A 22847-nucleotide genomic window follows, 5' to 3' on the forward strand; every position below is an offset into this window, starting at 1 on the left:
ACTTTGCACTAAACTATGGGTCACTAAATTAAGGCCTGTGGGCCAATCTGGACTATCACCTATCTGTGTAGATAAAGTTTTATGAGAACCCAAGCATGTTCATTCATTTACATATTGTCTATGACCACTTTCATGCCACAGTGGCAGAGTTGAGTAGTTGTGACAGAGATTGCATGACTTGAAAAGCCTGCAAATGTACTCTGACTCTATAAAACAACTTTGTGACCCCTGCACTAAACATTTCACTTAATTCTTATGACTCCCAGGGAGGAAGATGATACATCTGTGCAAAAACTTAGAAAATCAAGGAACATGTTCCAATCATGCACTCATAGTCTGCATAGTCGGGGCTCAAACCCAGAGAACCTGACTCCAAAATCCAGGTTCTTTGCATTGTGCTGCTTTTTTTTTTTTCTTTTTTATTCTCCATCTCTAAATCTATGTTTCAAATTCTCAAGAACATAAACAGATTGAACATAACTCTAATTACAGGAAGCAAAGCTTTCCAAATGGCTGATGTTTGACTCTGTGCTTCTCCTTTTTGAATAGGATGATGCATTCAGATATGTGTTATTGCTTTTCTAGGGGTTGTAGTGAGCTTATGTCACAGTGTCCCAAATAGGACAGCTGGTTGTCCGCTGCAGTATATGCTGCCTTGTCCAGTTTCACTACGTCTTTCATTTTTTAAAAGATAATTCTCAAGTCTGGATTTTGTGTGAAAATTCTCTATTTTACAAACACTTTGTAGGAAAATCTTCACTCTAAAATAAAAACTAATTAAAATAAAATAACAAAATATGAATCTGTAGGCTGAGTTTGGTTTTTGGCTTGGAAGTTCTGTTTTAGGCTGATTCAGTTATTTCTTTCCTCAACTGGTAGCAGCTCAAAGGCTGGGTGGGTTGCATGGTAGGAATCAGTATAATAATAACCTGTCTTAAAACTATGTTTGTGATTTTGTATCAAATACACAGAAAATTATAATTTTTGCTAGAGTTGACTCTTAATTAACTGGATTAAAGCTGGGTGAAGTGGCTTGGATAATGAATTGTGGACTCGTAAGATTTCAATGGCAGGTAGGACCTGAAGCCACTTTCTAGCCCTAGAGTTCTAGATAAGATTGCTTCTTGGCAGTACCATTTTAATTGCTGGAACTACATGTTCTGTCCATACTTGCTGACAAATATTTGCTATTATTTCCTACTTTCAGTAGAACATGCAAATTTAGACAATGATAAGGGTTTTTATGGGAAAATGAAAGAAAAAAGTTAATGCCTTCTTAACAGAGATTCAGTTTAGTGCAGGAAATTCGAGAGAACAATAGAGCTTTCAAATCAATTTTTGAATTTGGTGATTTTTGACTAAACATTAAAGTTAAGAATTTCATTATTTATAAAAATCACTCTATTAGAAGTAATATGTTTTCTTGGAAATCCTAGTTTTTGAGATGATGATTTTTTTCCTAATATTGTTAGCTAATATAACTAAACAACATAACAAATTAACTTGGCCTTCACAATGGCTAGAAATTCACAGCTAATATAAAGAGCTAATTACGTTATGTACCTCCTGAGTTTATCTACGGAAGTTACATATAAATTATCCCACCAAATATACAGATTAATGAACTCAAATTAATCAGCAGAATAATTTTGCTCTTTTGTTGTTGGCATTACTTAAATATACAAATTACTTAAAATTCTTAAAATACATTTATTTTCCTGAAACAATAGAAAATTGTGTTGTGATTTATGATAGCTGCTTTTTTGTAAAATAGAAATGTTGCCAGAAAATTAGATGCAAAATGGAATTATGCAGAATAAATTTTACTTTCCCATTAGTTTATATTATAAAATTGGACATGAAACTCTACTGAAAATAACCCTTTCTGCAATCAGTTAGACTTTTACACTCTAGCATACCAAGAATTCTTCTTCCTAATAAAATTCTATTTTGAAGTTTACAAATGCTATACTATGTCACAAAACAAATAAAAACCTTTTAAAATAAATTCACAACAGAGTGAGACTCCATCTCAAGGGAAAAAAAAAAAATGACTGTATGTAAGAACTGCATCAGACTCAGCCAAAGGCTCAGTAATACTCTGAAGTCCTAGAATGAATGAGTCAACTTGTTGAGGACTTGAGGGAACAGATAGCTATTAGATAAAGAGGTACACATCACCAAGTATGTATAGTCAGTAGCCTAAGCATCTTAATGTTGTATACAAGTCTCCAGATAGAATCTAAACCTCCAAGTTGTCTATGATAAATACAACAAATTGAGTTTCATAATAAATGGTAAATATATAACTAGAGATAAAAGTTTCCTAGGTTAATTAAAATTTCCACTCATAATTTTCAATAGAAAATATCAAATAACAAAGAGAAACACACATGGAAATCTAAACAACTGGCAAAAACTACCAGAGAATACTACTTCATACCTACCGTTGCTGTTTAGAAAATAAAAATACAAATAGCATCACTGTTAGCCCAGATATTCCAAAGATAATAATTAAGAGCCATGGAAAGTAGAAATCTGAAACACACAAGAATATTTCACTCTTAGAATTATGAATAGTTGAAGCACAGTTTACATTTCCCTTTCCCTTTTCACAAAAAATTCCTAATTTGTATTCCTAATAAAGTCAGTGATTTTTCTTGATAACCACTGAAACAGAATGCAAAAACTTAGTTTTATTCTATTCTAAGAACTTCTCTACTTTTCAAATCTCTTCATATTAAAAAAATAGACTTCAAAAGAAAGAAACAGCATATAGTTCAAAATGAACACGTGTTTTATGAAAACAAACAATCTGCTTATGTGTCTAGAGAGTATCATAAACGTTTCAGCTCCTGGTAAAAGGTGTTGTTTAATAACACACTACATAAATAATGTCCACTCGGTTTATATATTTTTTCTTTTTTTTGAGACGGAGTTTCGCTCTTGTTATCCAGGCTGGAGTGCAATGGAGAGACCTCGGCTCACCGCAACCTCCGCCTCCTTGGATCAGTCAATTCTCCTGCCTCAGCCTCCTGAGTAGCTGGGATTACAGGCACGCGCCACCATGCCCAGCTAATTTTTGTATTTTTAGTAGAGACGGTGTTTCACCATGTTGACCAGGATGGTCTCGATCTCTTGACCTCGTGATCCACCCACCTCGGCCTCCCAAAGTGCTGGGATTACAGGCGTGAGCCACCGCGCCCGGCCGTTTATATATTTTTTCCAAGTGTGGTGATTTTCTTAGCCTCCAGACTGAAGATTTATCAAAAAGATGAAGGCAGAATTTTCATTTATAAATCATGACAGAAACTTCTTAGACACAAAGAACATATTTTACAGCTATAAATATACATGTTTATATTAATAAATTAAATTATTAAAATATGATAACTATATATCATGTATATTATATACATACAATTGACAGAAAGATCACTACTGAGGCTTTCATCTTCAGGTTTAGTATACTTTATATCAGACTTGGGGGAACCTGTTTGTAAAACTTCTATTTCATTCCTTAATAGTGAGTACCTCCCAGCTACTTTGCAGTTGGTTCCCAGTATTCTTACCACGGAGACAGAGGTTAACTACTTTTTCATAAAAATTAGAGATGCGCGGGCGCGGTGGCTCAAGTCTGTAATCCCAGCACTTTGGGAGGCCGAGGCGGGTGGATCACGAGGTCAAGAGATCGAGACCATCCTGGTCAACATGGTGAAACCCCGTCTCTACTAAAAATACAAAAAATTAGCTGGGCATGGTGGCGCGTGCCTGAAATTCCAGCTACTCAGGAGGCTGAGGCAGGAGAATTGCCTGAACCCAGGAGGCAGAGGTTGTGGTGAGCCGAGATCTCGCCATTGCACTCCAGCCTGGGTAACAAAAGTGAAAACTCCGTCTCAAAAACAAAACAAAACGAAACAAAACCACACACACACACACACACACACACACAAAACAAAACAAAACAAAATTAGAGATGGAATTTACTTTAATATTGCCTTTTAAAAAGCAGGACTTTATGCTGAAATTATCTTTTCTCATTTAATAAGTTATTCCAATCTCCTAGGGAGATATTATAAGCATTTTAAAGAATTGGTGGAGGAGAAAATACCATTTTTTTTGGTCTTGTAGTATCTATAATTTTCTATCAGTGACATATGCATGAAAATAACATAAAGTTAGAGCTTATTTTTTTGTTAATAACAGAAGGAAAATCTAGTTTAAAAAACATATGTTAAGTGAATTAAATGCCACTACACTAAGCGTAAGAGTGTATAGCAATTGTACTTTTAAGACCAGAATTGCATTAAATTAAATAGCTTGGAAACAAGAAGTTATTTAACTAGAGTTTAGAGAAAATGGTGCTATAGAAATTTTCATCCTAGTGCTATTTAGTATCGTGAGATTCTACCTGTACAGTAAATGCAGAAATATAAATTTATTTTCTATGTAGCTTGTGGTTGTTTGGTTAACAAACATATAGCCCTGTAATCTTTCTGTTTTCAATGCAGATGGAAGAGAACCAATTCCCATTTGAGAGTGATAATACTCTATACTTTCTGCTCATTATTAATCAGTTTTATTTATTTCTGTATCTAAAAGTTTTAACCCTTTTATTCTAAATTCATAGGTCCCATTTTTAAAAAATTAATCAATGTTATTGTTCTCCTACACAGGGTTTTCAGATGTTCCATGTCTCCTTTGAGTATCACTAGCACACTACTTGTTAGGCATTCCTCTAGGTAAAATCCACACTCCGCTTTCTAAAACTGTATGCACCTGCTGTTGACTACCTATGCTGACTCAATATTAGGTTTCCTCTTAGACGCCACATATCTATTTATCCATGTAGATACACAGTTTCTTCCCTAACCATTAGAACAGCTTTTTCCTGATTGTAAATTCAAAACAAACTTACTATAAAAAATTCTGGAAATATAAAAATATATAAAGAAAAGAATCATCTGAATTCTACCATCCAGAGATTGCCACCATATTCCTGTCTCTGAACTTCCATCTGTCCCAGGACTTTTCCTGAATGAAAAATTTGGAAACTAAATCTTCCTTCTGCTTTTGCAATGAACAACATTTGTTACAGATAGTGAGCTCAAGGTCTCTCAACCCTGATACCTGATGCCAATATATTTTGATTTTAAACAACACACTACCAGTGCAGGGATGAATCAAGTGCTATATTGACAAAAGCCAGGTTAGTTTTTATTTTAGTCTTTTATTTCTTTTACCTTCTTCACATGTAAATTGGCTCATCTGAGGAAGTTTTACATACAGCACCTCGCTGAACTCTCCATAATTTTCAGATTTTCGTTGTTTGGATCTCACACGTACTTCATATTCCTTATCCACTCTCAATGAGTACAGTGGAACTGATGTTGACAAGATAGGGTCCATCTTTCAAGACAAAATATAAAGGCATATTGGCTAAAGAGTCAACAGCTCAATGCAATAAACACTACAGAATGGGTTTTTATAAAGTAGGTAATATTTTAAAATGCATTGTGAGTGTTTGCTATTTAAAGAAAGATTGAGGCAAATAATTATGTAAATAATTATTTTAAAAAATGGATAATAGTTCACAAATTTAATTTGGTATAAACCCAAAGATATGATAGACTTGCTTAAAGAAATGCAGCTATAACTGTGCATTAGTCTTCTAGATATTTAATAAGATTAAAGCATATTAGAATTATTCTGAATGATAGAACTATAAAGAAGACTACAGATAAATATCTGGGATATTACACTTTTGTATGAAGGGAGACATAAGAACAGGAAAAACAAACATGTTTCCACACCAAAATAAATTGTAGCCATAGCAAGTTGTATATCAGCATTCAATGGAAATTCTGGGTGGTCATTCATATAATCACAGAATTGGAAAAGGCCCTAGAAAAATCATAATTGCCTTTAGCGAACTTTCAAATAGTTTTATTAAAAGCAACTACATACCTAATCTGCTTGTTCTGGAAGGCTTAAAGCTACCACAAAATAGTTTGCTATTTAAAACCTGCAAAGAAAAGTCACTGGAGTCCTTTGCTAAGAAACAGCTAGGTCTCACAACCCTTAAAGTCAGGATATTCCTTTACCTTCTCAGGGAAGGGTACAGTGAGACTGTTAGACTTTTAATACATATTGCTATCAAAGAAGTAGACTCACACCTGTAATCCCAGCACTTTGGGAGGCCGAGGTGGGTGGATCACGAGGTCAAGAGATCAAGACCATCCTGCTCAACATGGTGAAACCCCGTCTCTACTAAAAATACAAAAAATTAGCTGGGCATGGTGGTGCGTGCCTGTAATCCCAGCTACTCAGGAGGCTGAGGCAGGAGAATTGCCTGAACCCAGGAGGTGGAGGTTGTGGTGAGCCAAGATCTTGCCATTGCACTCCAGCCTGGGTAACAAGAGCGAAACTACGTCTCAAAAAAAAGAAAAAAAAGTAGACTCAACTAGTATTTTCCTCCAAGTCAAAGCTGATATTCTAAGTCTATGCTGGTACTTTTCCCCACTGTACTCTGTCAAATAATATACTTCTTCCATTATTAATTATATTTCACTGTGCAAATTTAGTTACCCAAAGCTTTCTATGTTACACTGTAAATTTTCCAAGAGAACTCATTATTTTTCATCTTCAAAGCCCAGCACAATATCCAGTATCCAGTGGGTGCTCAAGGTATGGCACAGATATCATGAATAATTCCATGCTACCCATTGTCTTTTTAAAAAAACTGTAAGTTATTGGTTTACTAGATAAATAGTTGTAAACAACTACATGGTCATGCAAAATGTATGTAATAAAAAGAGCGACTAGGCACAGTGGCTAACACCTGTTATCCCCGAACTTTGGGAGGCCGAGGTTGGTGGATCAATTAAGGTCAGGAGTTTGAGACCAGCCTGGCCAACATTGTAAAACCCCATCTCTACTTAAAAATACAAAAATTAGCTGTATTAGCTGGGTGTGGTGGTGTGCTCCTGTAATCCCAGCTACTCAGGAGTCCTAGGCATATAATCTCTTGAACTCTGGAGGTGGAGGTTGTAGTAAGCTGAGATTGGGTCATTGCACTCCAGTCTGGGGACAGAGCAAGACCCTGCCTCAACAAACAAACACACACACACACAGGAAAGGCACATTGCTAAAAGTTCATATTGCCAAATGGTAACATGAATTCCTGATATGAGCACTACACACCAGGTTTTCCCCCTTTACTTAGAAACCTTTTTTCTGCTTATGATGCCTGTGCTCCATAACCAATTATATGATTTGTTTCTTCAAGAGATAAATTAATTATTACAGATAAGTCCCTGGTCTTTGTCCGAGACCTTTGCAAATTACCAAACTTATAAATATCATGAATAAAGGTATAAAGAAAAAGTTCACCGACTTCTTTGGAGTACCTAATGAGATTTAGCAGAGGTGCCATGAAAAGGGCAACAAAGACATGTTGGGGTACAGCTCTGAATGGTTAACAAAGTTACATGCTCACAAGTACCTGGCGCAGGGTGGGAGTTTCAAAGTGGTGCCTCAGTGAGATTAACTATATGCCATGTGCTTTTAGAGATGAAATGATGGTAACTGAATCGATGAATGTTAACATTTGGATTTATATCTTTGTTTTTTCTAGGTTGTTTCACTATTTTGTTTTAGGACTATTTTACACTCTTAAAAATTAGAGAATCCTAAGATTTTGGTTTAGTTGGGTTATACCTATCACTATTTACTGTATTAGAAATTGAAATAAATAAATTTTACATCCTATTTTTAAAAACAAAAATAATGAATTGATTTTATGTTAAAATAAATAATACAATTTTATAAAAATTATTGTGATTTTCCAAACAACAAAAATTAGAGTGAGAAAAGTGACACTGTTTTACATTTTCACAAATCTCTTTAATGTCTGACTTGAAGATGGCTGTATTTTTATAACTACTTCTGAATTAAATCTATTACAATGTGCTGTTTTGGTTGAAGTCAATGAATAAAACCTGGCCTCACACAGATAAATAGTGAGGAAAAGGAGGAATATTTTAATAAACTTTTTACATAATTGTGAACATTTCTGTTTAACTATACACTAAAACTCAAATGATAGTTTCTTAAAGGTTCGTGGAAATATGAAATCTGAAACTCTACCAATGAACTTTTTGTACTTGGTTAAATTAAAATTAACCATTCCTCACCAATAGACTTATCTTGCAAGAGCTGCTAAAGGGAGTTCTTTAGCTGAAAGCAAACTGGACTAATTAGTAACATAAAAACATATGAAAGTATAAAATTCACTGGTAAAAGTAAGTACATAGTCAAATTTGGAGTAGTCTAATATTTTCATGGTAATATGTAAATCACTTTTGATTTAGAATGAAGTTTTAAAGATACAGTTATTAAAAATAATACTGGTACAATAATTTGTTAAGAAATATGCAACATAAAAAGATATAAGTGTGACATTGAAAATTTAGAATCTGTGTGTGGGGGTGAATGTGGAGTAAAAGTGTGGAGATTTTTTATGCAAGAAAGTTAAATTGCTATCAGGTTAAAACAGCCTATTATAGCCACATGTACACACAAAAACCTAGGAATATATTTAATAAAGGAGGTGAAATAGCTTTATAAGTAGAACTATAAAACACTGATGAAAGAAATGACAGATAATGCAAATGGAAAAATATTCCATGCTTATAAATTAGAAGAATCAATATTGTTAAGATGACCACACTGCCCCAAATAATCTACATATTCAATATAATACTTATCAAATTATCAATGTAATTTTTCACAGACTTAGAAAAAACAATTGTAAAATTCATATGAACGCAAAAAAGAGGCCAAATAGTCAAAGTAATCCTAGTTAAAAAGAATAAGAGGCATCACATTACTTGACTTTAAATTATACTACAAAGCTACAGGAACCAAAACAATATGGTACTGGTTTAAAAAAAAGACACATAGATTGATGGAACCAAGTAATCTTTGACAAAGTTGACAAAACAAGAAATGAGGAAAAGACTGTTTAATAAATAGTGCTGGATAACTGGCCAGTTACATGCAGAAGATTGAAACTGAACCCTTTTCTTTCAGCATGTACACAAATCAACTGAAGATGGATTAAACATTTAAATGCAAAACCTGACTTCTACCAAGATGGCCGAATAGGAACAGTTCGGAGCACAGTTCCCACTGAAAATGATGCATAAGGAAAGTTATCTCTGCATTTCCAACTGTGGTACCAGGTTCATCTCAATGGGACTGGTTGGAGAGTGGGTGTAGCCCAAGGAGGGCAAACTGAGGTAGGGTGGGGTGTTGCCTCACCCAGGAAGTGCAAGGGAACAGAGAACTCCCCCTCCTATCCAAGGGAGGCCATTGGGGACTTTTCCAGACATTCTGGCACTCCAGCTCAGATACTGTGCTTTTCCCATAATCTTTACAGCACACAGACCAGGAGGTTCCTGCTGGTGGCAACAACACCAGTGCTGTGGGTTTCTAGCACGAAAGTGTGTGGCCATTTGAGCCAGTGCCATGGGTTTCCAGCACAAAACTGGGGGGCTGTTTTAGTAGACAACTGGAGCATCTGCAAGACAGAACCACCCTTTTCACCTGAAAAAGAGGAGACTGAAGGCAGGGAGCCAAGTGATCTGGCTTGGTGGGTCCCACCCCCACAAAGACCAGCAAACTGAGACCCACTGGCATGAGGTTTTCACAGCCAGCACAGCAGTTTGAGCTCGACCTGGGATAGTTGAGCTCAGTGTGGGAAGAGGCATCCACCATTATTGAGGCAGTTCTAACCTTGCCTGTGTAAACAAAATCACAAGGAAGTTTACACAGCAACCTATCAGAGCCCTTGGCAGCTTAGCAATTCCTCTGCATGCAGACTGTGACTAGACTCCCTCCTCGCTGGACAGGGCATCTCTGAAAGAAAGGCAGCAGCCTGTCAGGGACTTATAAATAAATCCCCACCTTCGCAAGACAGAACAGCTGGGAAAAGGGGCAGTTGTGAGTTCCACTTCAGTAGACTTAAATGTCCCTGCCCAGAAGCTCTGAAGGGAGCAATGGAGATCCCAGTATGGCACTTGAGCTCTAATAAGGGACAGACTGCCTCCTCAAGTGACCTCCTGACTCCCATATATCCTAAGAGACACCTCATACAAGAGAGCTCTGGCTGACAACTGGCAGGTACCCTTCTGGGACCAAGCTACCAGAGGAAGGAATAGGCAGCAATCCTTGTTGTTCTGCAGCCTCCACGAGTGATTTCCAGACAAGCAGCATCTGGAGTGGACCTCCAGCAGTCCTGCAGCAGAGGGGCCTGACTGTTAGAAGTAAAACTAACAAACAGAAAGAAATAACTTCAACATCAACAGAAAGGATGTCCACTCAGAGACTCCATCCTAAAGTCACCAACTTCAGACCAAAGGTAGATAAATCCCTGAAGATGGGAAGAGACTAGCACAAAATGGCTGAAATCATCAAAAACTACAATGCCTCTTCTCCACCAAGGGATCACAACTTCTCACTAGCAATGGAACAAAATTGGATTGAGAATGAATTTGATAAATTGACAGAAGCAGGCTTCAGGATGTGGGTAATAACAAACTTCTATGAGCTAAAGGAGCATATTTTAACTGAGTGCAAAGAAACTAAGAACCTTGAAAAAAGGTTAGACAAATGTTAACTAGAATAAACAGCTTAGAGAAGAACATAATTGACTTGATGGAGCTGAAAAACACAGTACAAGAACTTTGTGAAGCATGCACAAGTTTCAATAGCCAAACTGATCAAGCAGAAAAAAGAATATCAGTGACTGAAGATCAACTCAATGAAATAAAATGAGAAGACAAGATTAGAGAAAAAGAGTGAGGACATGAACAAAGCCTCCAAGAAATACAGGATTATGTGAAAAGACCTAATCTACATTTCATTGATGTACCTGAATGTGACAGGGAGAATGAAACCTAGTTGGAAAACACTCTTCAGGGTATTATCCAGGAGAACTTTCTTAATCTAGTAAGGCAGGCCAACATGCAAATCCAGGAAATACAGAGAATACCACAAAGATATTCCACAAGAAGAGCAACCCCAAGACACATAATTATCAGATTCTCCAGTGTTGAAATGAAGGAAAAAATGCTAAGGGCAGCCAGAGAGAAAGGTTGGGTTCACACAAAGGGAAACCCATCAGACTCACAGAGGATCTCTTGGCAGAAGATCCTACAAGGCAGAAGAGTGTGGGGGCTAATATTCAACATCCTTTATGAAAAGAACTTACAACCCAGAATTTCATATCCAGCCAAACTAAGCTTTGTAAGTGAAGGAGGAATAAAATCCTTTACAGACAAGCAATTGCAGAGAGATTTGTCATGACCAGGCTTGCCTTAAAAGAACTCCCCCTCCTGAAGGAAGTACTAAACATGGAAAGGAACCACCAGTACCAACCACTGCAAAAATGTACCAAATGGTAAAGACCATCGACACTCTAAAGAAACTGCATCAACTAACAGGCAAAACAATCAGCTGGCATAATAATGGCAGGATCAAATTCCCACATAACAATATTAACCTTAAATGTAAAAGGGCTAAATGCCCCAATTTAAAGACACAGACTGGCAAATTAGATCAAGAGTCAAGACCCACAGCTGTGCTGTATCAGGAGACCCATCTCATATGCAAAGACACATATAGGCACAAAATAAAGGGATGGAGGAAGATTTACCAAACAAATGGAGAGCAAGAAAAAGCAGGGGTTGCAGCCCTGGTCTTTGCTATAACAGACTTTAAACCAAAAAAGATCAAAAGAGACAAAGAAGGGGCATTACATAATGGTAAATGGGTCAATACAACAAGAAGAGCTAACAATCCTAAATATATACACACCCAATACATTAGCACCCAGATATATAAAGCAAGTTCTTAATGACCTACAAAGAGACATAGACTCACACACAATAATAGTGTGAGATGTTAATACTCCACTGTCAATATTAGATCAACAAGACAGAAAATTAACAAAGATATCCAGGACCTGAACTCAGATCTGGACTAAGCAGGCCTAATAGACATCTACAGAACTCTCCACTCCAAATTTAGAGAACATACATTCTTCTCCACATTACACTTACTCTAAAATTGACCACATGATTGGCATAATTGGAAGTAAAACACTCCTCAGCAAATGCAAAAGAATGGAAATCATAACAACCAGTCTCTCAGACCACACTGCAATCAAGTTAGGACTCAAGATCAATAAACTCACTTAAAACCACACAACTACATGGAAACTGAACAACCTGCTCCTGAATGACTACTGGATAAACAATAAAATGAAGGAAGAAATAAAGATGTTCTTCAAAAACCAATGAAAATAAAGACACAACATACCAGAATCTCTGGGACACATTTAAAGCAGTGTCTAGAAGGAAATTTATAGCTCTAAATGCCCACATGAGAAGTAAGGAAAGATTTAAAATTGACACCCTATCGTCACAATTAAAAGAACTAGAGGAGTAACATCAAACAAATTAAAAAAAATAACTAAGATCAGAGCAGAACTGCAGGAGATAGAGATACCAAAAGCCCTTCAAACAATCAACGAATCCAGGAGCCCGTTTTTGGAAATATCAACAAAATAGATAGACTGCTAGCCAGACTAATAAAATAGAAAAGAGAGAAGAATCGAGGGACCAACTCAAGATGGCACAGTGAGAACAACCCAGGATTGAAGCTCTCGGTGAACGTGTGGAGGGTGAGTCAGGGCCATATTTCCAGACGAATCTTTGTTGCACACAGAACGGGGAAATTCCCAGGTATAAAACAGATGTGGGACGCCAGCGCAGCAGTTTTGGCTGGTGCAGCCAGTGGCCGGTGCAGCCGGCGGCCAGTGCTACAGCACAGCAGTGCTCCACAGCGCTCTGCACAAAGTGCACTGGTCCAGGTGCCCTGTTTAACTGGCAATCTGAGACTGGAATGGGCAGATTGGCATATCCATCTGATTGAACGGGACTTGGACAGTGAGCCAGGCCAGGAAATTTCAGGGAAATGGCGTTTGGGCAAGTGCAGTGGGACAAACAAAACGGCGATTCCAAAGGCTCCGGGTGGAAAGTTTCACTGCGGGCACAGCTGAACCCAGGATAGTGCAGCTCGGTGAAGGAGGGGCGTCCGCCATTACTGAGGCAATCCGCCCCTACTGATGTTACACTATCATTGCTGACACAGCCTGCCGTTGCTGAGGCAACCCGCCACAACAGAGAGACTGCGCCGCAGGGTGTAGCCCGTGGCAGCAGGGCGGAGACCGCAGCAGCAGGGCAGAGCCTGCAGCAACAGGGCGAACCTCACACCAGCAGGGTGGAACCTCAGCAGGCAAATAGTGACTAGACTGCCTCCTAGCTGACAGTCTATGAACAGTGCAATGGACACTCATAAAGAAAGCCCCAACCCCATAGATAGAGCATCTGAGAACAAAGGGTTTTTTTTTTATGAGTTCTGCTGCAGCAGAATTAAATGTAGCAGCCTAACAGCCCTGAATGACCAACAGAGTTCACAGCTCAGCACTTGAGCTCCTATAAAGTACAGACTGTCTCCTCAAGCAGCTCCCTGACCCCTCTATATCCAAAAGACTGACATTTGGCAGGCATCATTCTGGGACAAAGATGCAGAAAAAGAAACTGGTAGCATCCCTCACTGTTCCGCAGCTGCTATAGGTGCACCCCAGACAAGCAGGGCCTGGAGTGGATCTCAGCAGTCGTACAGTGGAGGGGCTAGACTGGTAGAAGAAAAACCAAGTAACAGAAATACTTCATCATCAACAATCTGGGTGTCCACTCAGAGACCCAATCGAAAACTCAGCAACTATGCAGACGACAGGTGGATAATTTCACAAAGATGGGAAGAAACCAGTGCAAAAAGGAGGAAAACACCTGAAACCAGAACACCTCGCCTCCTACAAAGGACCAAAACTCCTCACCAGCAATAAAACAAAGCTGGATGGAGAATGACTGTGACGAAATGACGAAATTAGACTTCAGAAGGTGGATAATGAGAAACTCTTGTGAGCTAAAAGAACATGTTTTAAATCAATGCAAAGAAACTAAGAACCTTGAAAAAAGATTTGAAAAAAGATTTGAGGAAATGATAACAAGAATGGATAACTTAGAGAGGAATATGAATGAATTGAAGGAGCTGAAAAACACAATACGAGAACTTCACGAAGCATGCACAAGTTTCAACACCCTAATTGACCAAGCAGAAGAAAGAATATCAGAAGTCGAAGATCAACTCAATGAAATAAAACGAGAAACCAAGATTAGAAAAAAAAGCGCAAAAAGGAATCAACAAAGTCTCCAAGAAATGTAAGACTATGTGAAGAGATGTAACCTACGTTTGATAGGTGTACCTGAATGTGACGGAGAGAACGAATCCAAGCTGGAAAATACTCTTCAGGATATTATCCAGGAAAATTTCCCCCACCTAGCAAGGCAGGCCAATACTCAAATGCAGGAAATACAGAGAACACCACAAAGATATTCCGCAAGAAGAGCAACCCCAAGGCACATAATCGTCAGATTCACCAGGGTTGAAATAAAGGAGAAAATACTAAGGGCAGTCAGAGAGACAGGTTGGGTCACCCACAAAGGGAAGGCCATCAGACTCACAGAAGATCTCTTGGCAGAAACTCTAGAAGCCAGAAGAGAGTGGGGGCCAATATTCAACATCCTTAAAGAAGAGAACTTTCAACCAAGAATTTCATATCCAGCCAAACTGAGCTTCATAAGTGAAGAAAAAATAAAATCCTTGTGAACAAGCAAGTACTCAGAGATTTTGTCACCACCAGGCCTGCTTTACAAGAGCTCCTGAAAGATGCACTACACATAGAAAGGAACAACCAGTACCAGCCATTCCAAAATCACACTAAATACTAAATGCTAAACAGCATCAACATAATGAAGAATCTACAACAACTAATGGGCAAAACAGCCAGCTAGCATCAAAATGGCAATATCAAATTCACACATAACAATATTAACCCTAAATGTAAATGGACTAAATGCACCAATCAAAAGACACAGACTGGCAAATTGGATAAAAATCCAAAACCCATCAGTGTGCTGTATCCAGGAAACCCATCTCGCATGCAAGGATACACAAAGTCTCAAAATAAAGGGATGGAGGAAGATTTACCAAGCAAATGGAGAGCAAAAAAAAAAAAGCAGGAGTTGCAATTCTCATCTCTGATAAAATAGACTTTAAAGCAACAAAGATCAAAAGAGACAAAGAAGGCCATTACATAATGGTAAAAGGATCGATACAACAAGAAAAGCTAATGATTCTAAACATATATGGACCCAATGCAGGAGCACCCAGATACATAAGGCAAGTTCTGAATGACTTACAAAGATACTTAGACTCCCACACAACAGTAGTGGGAGACGTTAACACTCTGCTGTCAATATTAGACAGATCAACCAGACAGACAATCAACAAGGATATCCAGGACTTGAACTCAGACTTGGAACAAGCAAACCTGATACACATTTACAGATCTCTCCACCCCAAATCCACAGAATATACATTCTTCTCAGCACCACATCACACCTACTCTAAAATTGACCACATAATTGGAAGTAAAGCACTCCTCAGCAAATGCAAAACAACTGAAATCATAATAAACAGTCTCTCAGATCATAGTGCAATCAAGTTAGAACTCAGAATTCAGAAACCAACCCAGAACCGCACAGCTTCATGGAAACCGAACAACTGGTTCTTGAATGTTGACTGGATAAACAATGAAATGAAGGCAGAAATAAAGAAGTTCTTCGAAACCAATGAGAACGAAGACACAACATGCCAGAATCTCTGGGACACATTTAAAGCAGTCTCTAGAGGAAAATATATAGCAATAAGTGCCCATATGAAAAGAATGGAGAGATCCAAAATTGACACCCTATCGTCAAAATTGAAAGAGCTAGAGGAACAAGATAAAAAAAAAACTCAAAACCTAGCAGAAGAAAAGAAATAACTAAGATCAGAGCAGAACAGAAGGAGATAGAGACATAAAACATCCTTCGAAAAATCAATAAATCCAAGAGCTGGTTTTTTGAAAAGATCAACAAAATAGACAAACCACTAGCTAGATTGATTAAAAAGAAAAGAGAGAACAACCAAATAGATGCAATAAGAAATGACAAAGGGGAAATCACCACAGATTCCACAGAAATTCAAACCATCATCAGAGAATATTACAAGCAACTCTATGCACATAAACTAGTAAACCTGGAAGAAAAGAATAAATTCCTGGACTCCTGTGTCCTCCCAAGCCTAAACCAGGAGGAAGCTGAAACTATGAATAGACCAATAGCAAGGTCAGAAGTTGAGGCAGCAATTAAGAGGCTACCACACAAAAAAAGCCCAGGTCCAGATGGGTTCACAGCCGAATTCTACCAGACACACAAAGAGGAGCTGGTACCATTCCTTCTAAAACTATTCCAAATAATCCAAAAAGAGGGAATCCTTCCCAAATCATTTTATGAGAACAACATCATCCTGATACCAAAACCCAGCAGAGATACAACAAGAAAAGAAAACTTCAGGCCAATATCCATGATGAACATAGATGCAAAAATCTTCAATAAAATATTGGCAAGCCGATTGCAAGAGCAAATCAAAAAACTTATTCATCATGATCAAGTAGGATTTATCCCGGGTATGCAAGGCTGGTTCAACATATGCAAGTCGAAAAACATAATTCACCACATAAACAGAAGCAAAAATAAAAACCACATAATTATCTCAATTGACGCAGAGAAGGCATTCAACAAAATTCAACAGCCCTTTATCCCAAAAACCCTCAATAAACTAGGTATCAATGGAATGTATCTCAAAGTAATAAAAGCTATTTATGACAAACCAACAGCCAATATCATACTGAATGGGCAAAAACTGGAAGCATTCCCTTTGAAATCCGGCACTAGACAAGGATACCCTCTTTCACCACTCCTATTCAATATAGTACTGGAAGTTCTAGTCAGAGCAATCAGGCAAGAGAAAGAAATAAAGGGTATTCAAATAGGAAAGGTGGAAGCCAAATTGTCTCTATTTGTAGACGACATGATAGTATACCTAGAAGACCTCATCACCTCAGCCCAAAACCTTCTGAAACTGATAAGCAACTTCAGCAAAGTCTCAGGATACAAAATCAATGTGCAAAAATCACAAGCATTCTCTACACCAATAACAGATTTAAAGAAAGCCAAACCAAGAACGAACTGCCATTCACAATTGCTACAAAAAGAATAAAATACCTAGGAATAAAACTCACAAAAAACGTAAGGGATCTCTTCAAGGAAAACTACAAACCACCGCTCAACAAAATAAGAGAGGACACAAACAGAGGGAGAAACATTCCATGTTCATGGTTAGGAAGAGTCAATATCATGAAAATGGCTATACTGCCCAAAGTAATTTACAGAATTAATGCTATCCCCATCAAGCTACCATTGACTTTCTTCACAGAACTGGAAAAAACCACCATGAACTTCATATGGAACCAAAAGAGAGCCTGCATAGCCAAGTCAATTCTAAGCAAAAAGAACACAGCGGGGGGCCTCACACTACCGGATTTCAAACTATACTACAAGGCTACAGTAATCAAAACAGCATGGTACTGGTACCAAAACAGAGATATAGACCAATGGAACAGAACAGAGGCATCAGAGGCAACACAACATATCTACAACCATACAATCTTTGATAAACCTGACAAAAACAAGCAATGGGGAAAGGATTCCCTGTTTAATAAATGGTATTGGGAAAACTGGCTAGCCATGTGCAGAAAGCAGAAACTGGACCCCTTCCTGACACCTTACACTAAAATTAACTCCAGATGGATTAAAGACTTAAACATAAGACCTGGCACCATAAAAACCCTAGAAAGAAATCTAGGCAAAACCATCCAGGACATAGAAGTAGGCAAGGACTTCATGACCAAAACACCAAAAGCATTGGCAACAAAAACCAAAATAGACAAATGGGACCTAATCAAACTCCACAGCTTCTGCACAGCAAAAGAAACAGTCATTAGAGTGAATCGGCAACCAACAGAATGGGAAAAAATTTTTGCAATTTACCCATCTGAGAAAGGACTGATATCCAGAATTTACAAAGAACTCAAACAGATTTACAGAAAAAAAACAAACAAACCCATTCAAAAATGTGCAAAGGATATGAACAGACACTTTATGAAAGAAGACATATATGAGGTCAACAATCATATGAAAAAATGCTCATCATCACTGGTCATTAGAGAGATGCAAATCAAAACCACATTGAGATACCATCTCATGCCAGTTAGAATGGCAATCATTAAAGAGTCTTGAGACAACAGATGCTGGAGAGGATGTGGAGAAAAAGGAACACTTTTACACTGTTGGGAGTGTAAATTATTTCAACCATTGTGGAAGACAGTGTGGCGATTCCTCAAGTCCTTAGAAATAAAAATTGCATTTGACCCAGCAATCCCATTACTGGGTATATATCCAAAGGACTATGAATCGTTCTACTATAAGGACACATGGACACGAATGTTCATTGCAGCACTGTTTACAATAGCAAAGACCTGGAATCAACCCAAATGTCCATTGATGATAGACTGGATTGGGAAAATGTGGCACATATACACCATGAAATATTATGCAGCAATCAGAAATGATGAGTTCGTGTCATTTGTAGGGACATGGATGAATCTGGAGAACATATTCTCAGCAAACTGACACAAGAACAGAAAATGAAATACTGCATATTCTCACTCATAGGTGAGTGATGAAAAAATGGGAACACATGGACACAAGGAGTGGAGTACTAAAGACTGGGGTCTATTGGGGGGAAAAGGGGAGGGCCTGCCAGGGGGGGAGCTGGGGAGGGATAGCCTGGGGAGAAATGCCAAATTGGGTGAAGGGGAGAAAGGAAGCAAAACACACTGCCATGTGTGTACCTATGCAACTGTCTTGCATGTTTTGCACATGTACCCCCCCAAACCTAAAATGCAATAAAAAATTAAAAGAAAAAAAAAAGAAAAGAGAGAAGAATCAAATAGATGCAATAAAAAATGATTAAGGGGATATCACTGATTCCACAGAAGTACAAACCACCAACAGAGATTACTACCAACACCTCTGCACATAAATTAGTAAATCTAGAAGAAATTCATAAATTATTGGACACTTACATCCTCCCAATACTAAACCAGAAAGAAATTGAGTCCCTGAACAGACCAATAACAAGGTCTGATGTTGAGGCAGCAATTAACAGCCTACCAATCAAAAAATTCCAGGACCAGATGGGTTCACAGCCAAATTCTAACAGAGTTACAAAAAGGAGCTGGTACCATTCCTTCTGAAACTATTCCAAGAAATACAAAAGAAAGGAATCCTCCCTAACTCATTTTATAAGGCCAATATTTTTCTGACATCAAAAACCTGGCAGAGACACAACCGAAAAAGAAAAATTTAGGCCAGTATCCATGATGAACACTGACTGATGTGAATATCTTCAATAAAATACTGTCAAGCTGAATCCAACAGCACATCAAAAAGCTTATCTATCACAATCAAGTGGTTTCATCCCAGGGATGCAAGGCTGCATCAACATATTCAAGTCTATAAACAAAATTCATCACATAAACAGAACCAAAGACAAAAACCACATGATTATCTCAATAGATACAGAGAAGGTCTTCAACAAAATTTAATAGCCTTTTATGCTAAAAACTCTAAGAAACTATGGATCAATGGAACGTAACGCAAAATAATAAAAGCTATTTATGACAAACTGACAGCCAGTATCATACTGAATGGGGAAAAACTGGAAGCATTCCCTTTGAAAACTGGCAGTAGACAAGGATGCCCTTTCTCACCACTCCTATCCAACATAGTATTTGAAGTAATGGCCGGAGGAATCAGGTAAGAAAAAAATTAAAGGTATTCTATTAGGAAAAGTGGAAGTCAAATTGTCTCTATTTGTAGATGGCATGATCGCACATTTAGAAGACCAATCATCTCAGTCCAAAATCTCTTTAAGCTGATAAGCAAATTCAGCGAATTTAAGAATATAGAATCAATGTACAAAAATTACAAGCATTTCTATACACCAATAACAGACAAAAAGAGTGCAAATCATAAGCAAACTCCCATTCACAATTGCTACAAAGAGAATAAAATACCTAGAAATATAACTAACAGGAGATGTGAAGAATCTCTTCAAGGAGAACTAGAAACCACTGCTCAAGGAAATAAGAGAAGACACAAACAAATGAAAAAATGTTTCATGCTCATGGTTAGGAAGAATCAATATCATAAAAATGACCATACTGCCCAAAGTAATTTATAGATTCAATGCTATCCCCATCAAGCTACCATTGACCTTCTTCACAGAACTGGAAAAAACCACCTTAAGTTTCATATGGAACCAAAAAAGAGCCTACATAGACAAGACAATTCTAATTAAAAAAAAAAAAACAAAGCTGGAGGCATCATGCGACCTGACTTCAAACTATACTACAAGGCTACAGTAATCAAAACAGGAAGGTGCTGGTACCAAAACAGAGATATAGTCCAATGGAACAGAACAAAGGCCTTGGAATCAAAACCACATATCTACAACCATCTGATCTTTGACAAACCTGAGAAAAATAAGCAATGGGGAAAGGATTCCCTGTTTAATAAATGGTGTTGGGAAATCTGGCTAGCAATATGCAGAAAGCTGAAACTGGACCTCTTCCTTACATCTTGTACAAAGAATAACTCCAGATGGATTAAAGATTTAAACATAAGACCTAACACCATAAAAACCCTAGAAGAAATCCTAGGCAATACCAATCAGAACCTAGGCATAAGCAAGGACTTCATGACTAAAACAGCAAAAGCAATGGCAACCAAAGCCAAAATAGACAAATGTGAGCTAATTAAACTTAAGAGCCTGCACAGCAAAAGAAACTATCATTAGAGTGAACTGGCAACCAACAGAATGGGAAAAATTTTTTGCAATCTACCCATCCAACAAAGAGCTAATATCCAGAATCTACAAAGAAGTTAAACAGATTCACAAGAACAAACAAACAAACCCATTTAAAAGTGGGCAAAGGATATAAACACTTTTCAAAAGGAGACATTTATGTAGCCAAGAAACATGAAAAAAAGCTCATCATCACTAATCAATAGAGAAATGCAAATCAAAACCATATTGAGATACCATCTCATGCCAGTTAGAATGGCAACTATTAAAAAATCAGGAGACAACAAATGCTGGAGAGAATGTGGAGAAATAGGAAGTCTTTTACACTGTTGGTGGCAGTGTAAAGTAGTTCAAACATTGTGGAAGACAGTGTGGTGATTCCTCAAGGATCCAGAAATAGAAATATCATTGGACCCAGCAATCCTTTGGGTATATACCCAAAGGATTATAAGTCATTCGATTATAAAGACCCATGCACACATATGTTCATTGTGGCACTGTCTACAAGAGCAAAGACTTAGAACCAACCCAAATGCCCATCAATGATAAACTGTATAAAGAAAATGTGGCAAATATACACCATGGAATACTATGCAGTCATAAAAAGGATGAGTTTATGTCCTTTGCAGGGACATGGATGAATCTGGAAACCATCATTCTCAGCAAACTGACTCAAGAACAAAAAATCAAACACAGCATGTTCTCACTCATAAGTGGGTGTTGAACAATAAGAACACATGGACACATGGAGGGGAACATCACACACTGGGGCCCATTGGAGGGTGGGGGGATGGGGAGAGATAGCAGGGAACTGGGGGATTGGGAAGGGATTACATTAAGAGAAATACCTAATGTAGGTGATGGGGGGATGGATGTAGCAAACCACTATGGCACGTTTATACCTATGTAATAATCCTGCACGATCTGCACATGTACCCCAGAACTTAAAGTGTAATGAAAAAAATGCCAAATGAAAAAAGATTGCAAAACCCCAAAATATAAAAACCCTAGAAGAAAACCTAGGGAATATCATTCTGGACTTAGGCTCCAGCAAAGGTTTCGTGATTATACCAAAAACAATTGCAACAAAAACAAAAATTGACAAATGAGATCTAAGTAAACTAAAGAGATTCTGCATGGCAAAAGAAATAACTGACAAAACAGACAATCTATAGAATGGCTGAAAATATTTGCAAACTATATATCTCACAAAGGTCTAGTATCCATAATCTATAAGGAACTTAAATAAATCAACAAGCCAAAAACAAACCCCATTGAAAGTGGACAAAAGACATAAAGAGACACTTTTCAAAAGAACACAAACATGTGACCAACAAGCATATGAAAAAATAGCAAGTATTACTAATAATTAGAGAAAGGCATATCAAAACCACAATGAGATACTGCATCACAGCAATCAGAATGGCTATTACTAAAAAGCCCAAAAATTACAGATACTGGTGAGGTTGCAGAGAAAAGGAAATGCGTATACACTGCTGATAATAATGTAAATTAGTTCAGCCATTGTGGAGGTAGTTTGGCAACTTCTCAAAGAACTTAAAACAGAATTACCATTTGACCCAGCAATTCCATTTTTGGATGTATACCCAAAGGAATATAAAGCATTCTACCATAAAGACACAAGTATGCATATGTTCATCATAGCACTATTCACAATAGCAAAGACATGGAATAAAGAAAATGGTAGACTGGATAAAGAAAATGTGGTATATGTACACCATGGAATACTACTCAGGCATAAAAAAAGAACAAGATCCGGAACAATGTTTCCCAGCTTGGAATTATTCTATCACATTCAGGTACACTTATCAAACATAGAG

At 37.7% G+C, this 22847-nt stretch overlaps 1 protein-coding gene across 4 annotated transcripts in view; it reads right to left on the bottom strand.

Annotated features, from left to right (window-relative positions):
* The window catches only part of GHR (growth hormone receptor), a 344216-nt gene that overhangs the window by 4924 nt on the left and 316445 nt on the right, over positions 1-22847 (bottom strand). For all 4 annotated transcript variants that reach the window (XM_008992116.5, XM_035291616.3, XM_054252271.2 and 1 more), the window contains 2 exons: positions 5244-5409; positions 2448-2538 (listed from right to left, as the gene is read on the bottom strand). In XM_008992116.5, coding sequence (XP_008990364.4) covers positions 2448-2538; positions 5244-5409 — 257 coding nt within the window. The remainder of the gene's footprint in view (positions 1-2447; positions 2539-5243; positions 5410-22847) is intronic.

This window comes from Callithrix jacchus, chromosome 2 (genome assembly GCF_049354715.1).
Source record: "Callithrix jacchus isolate 240 chromosome 2, calJac240_pri, whole genome shotgun sequence".
Classification (NCBI taxonomy): domain Eukaryota; kingdom Metazoa; phylum Chordata; class Mammalia; order Primates; family Cebidae; genus Callithrix; species Callithrix jacchus.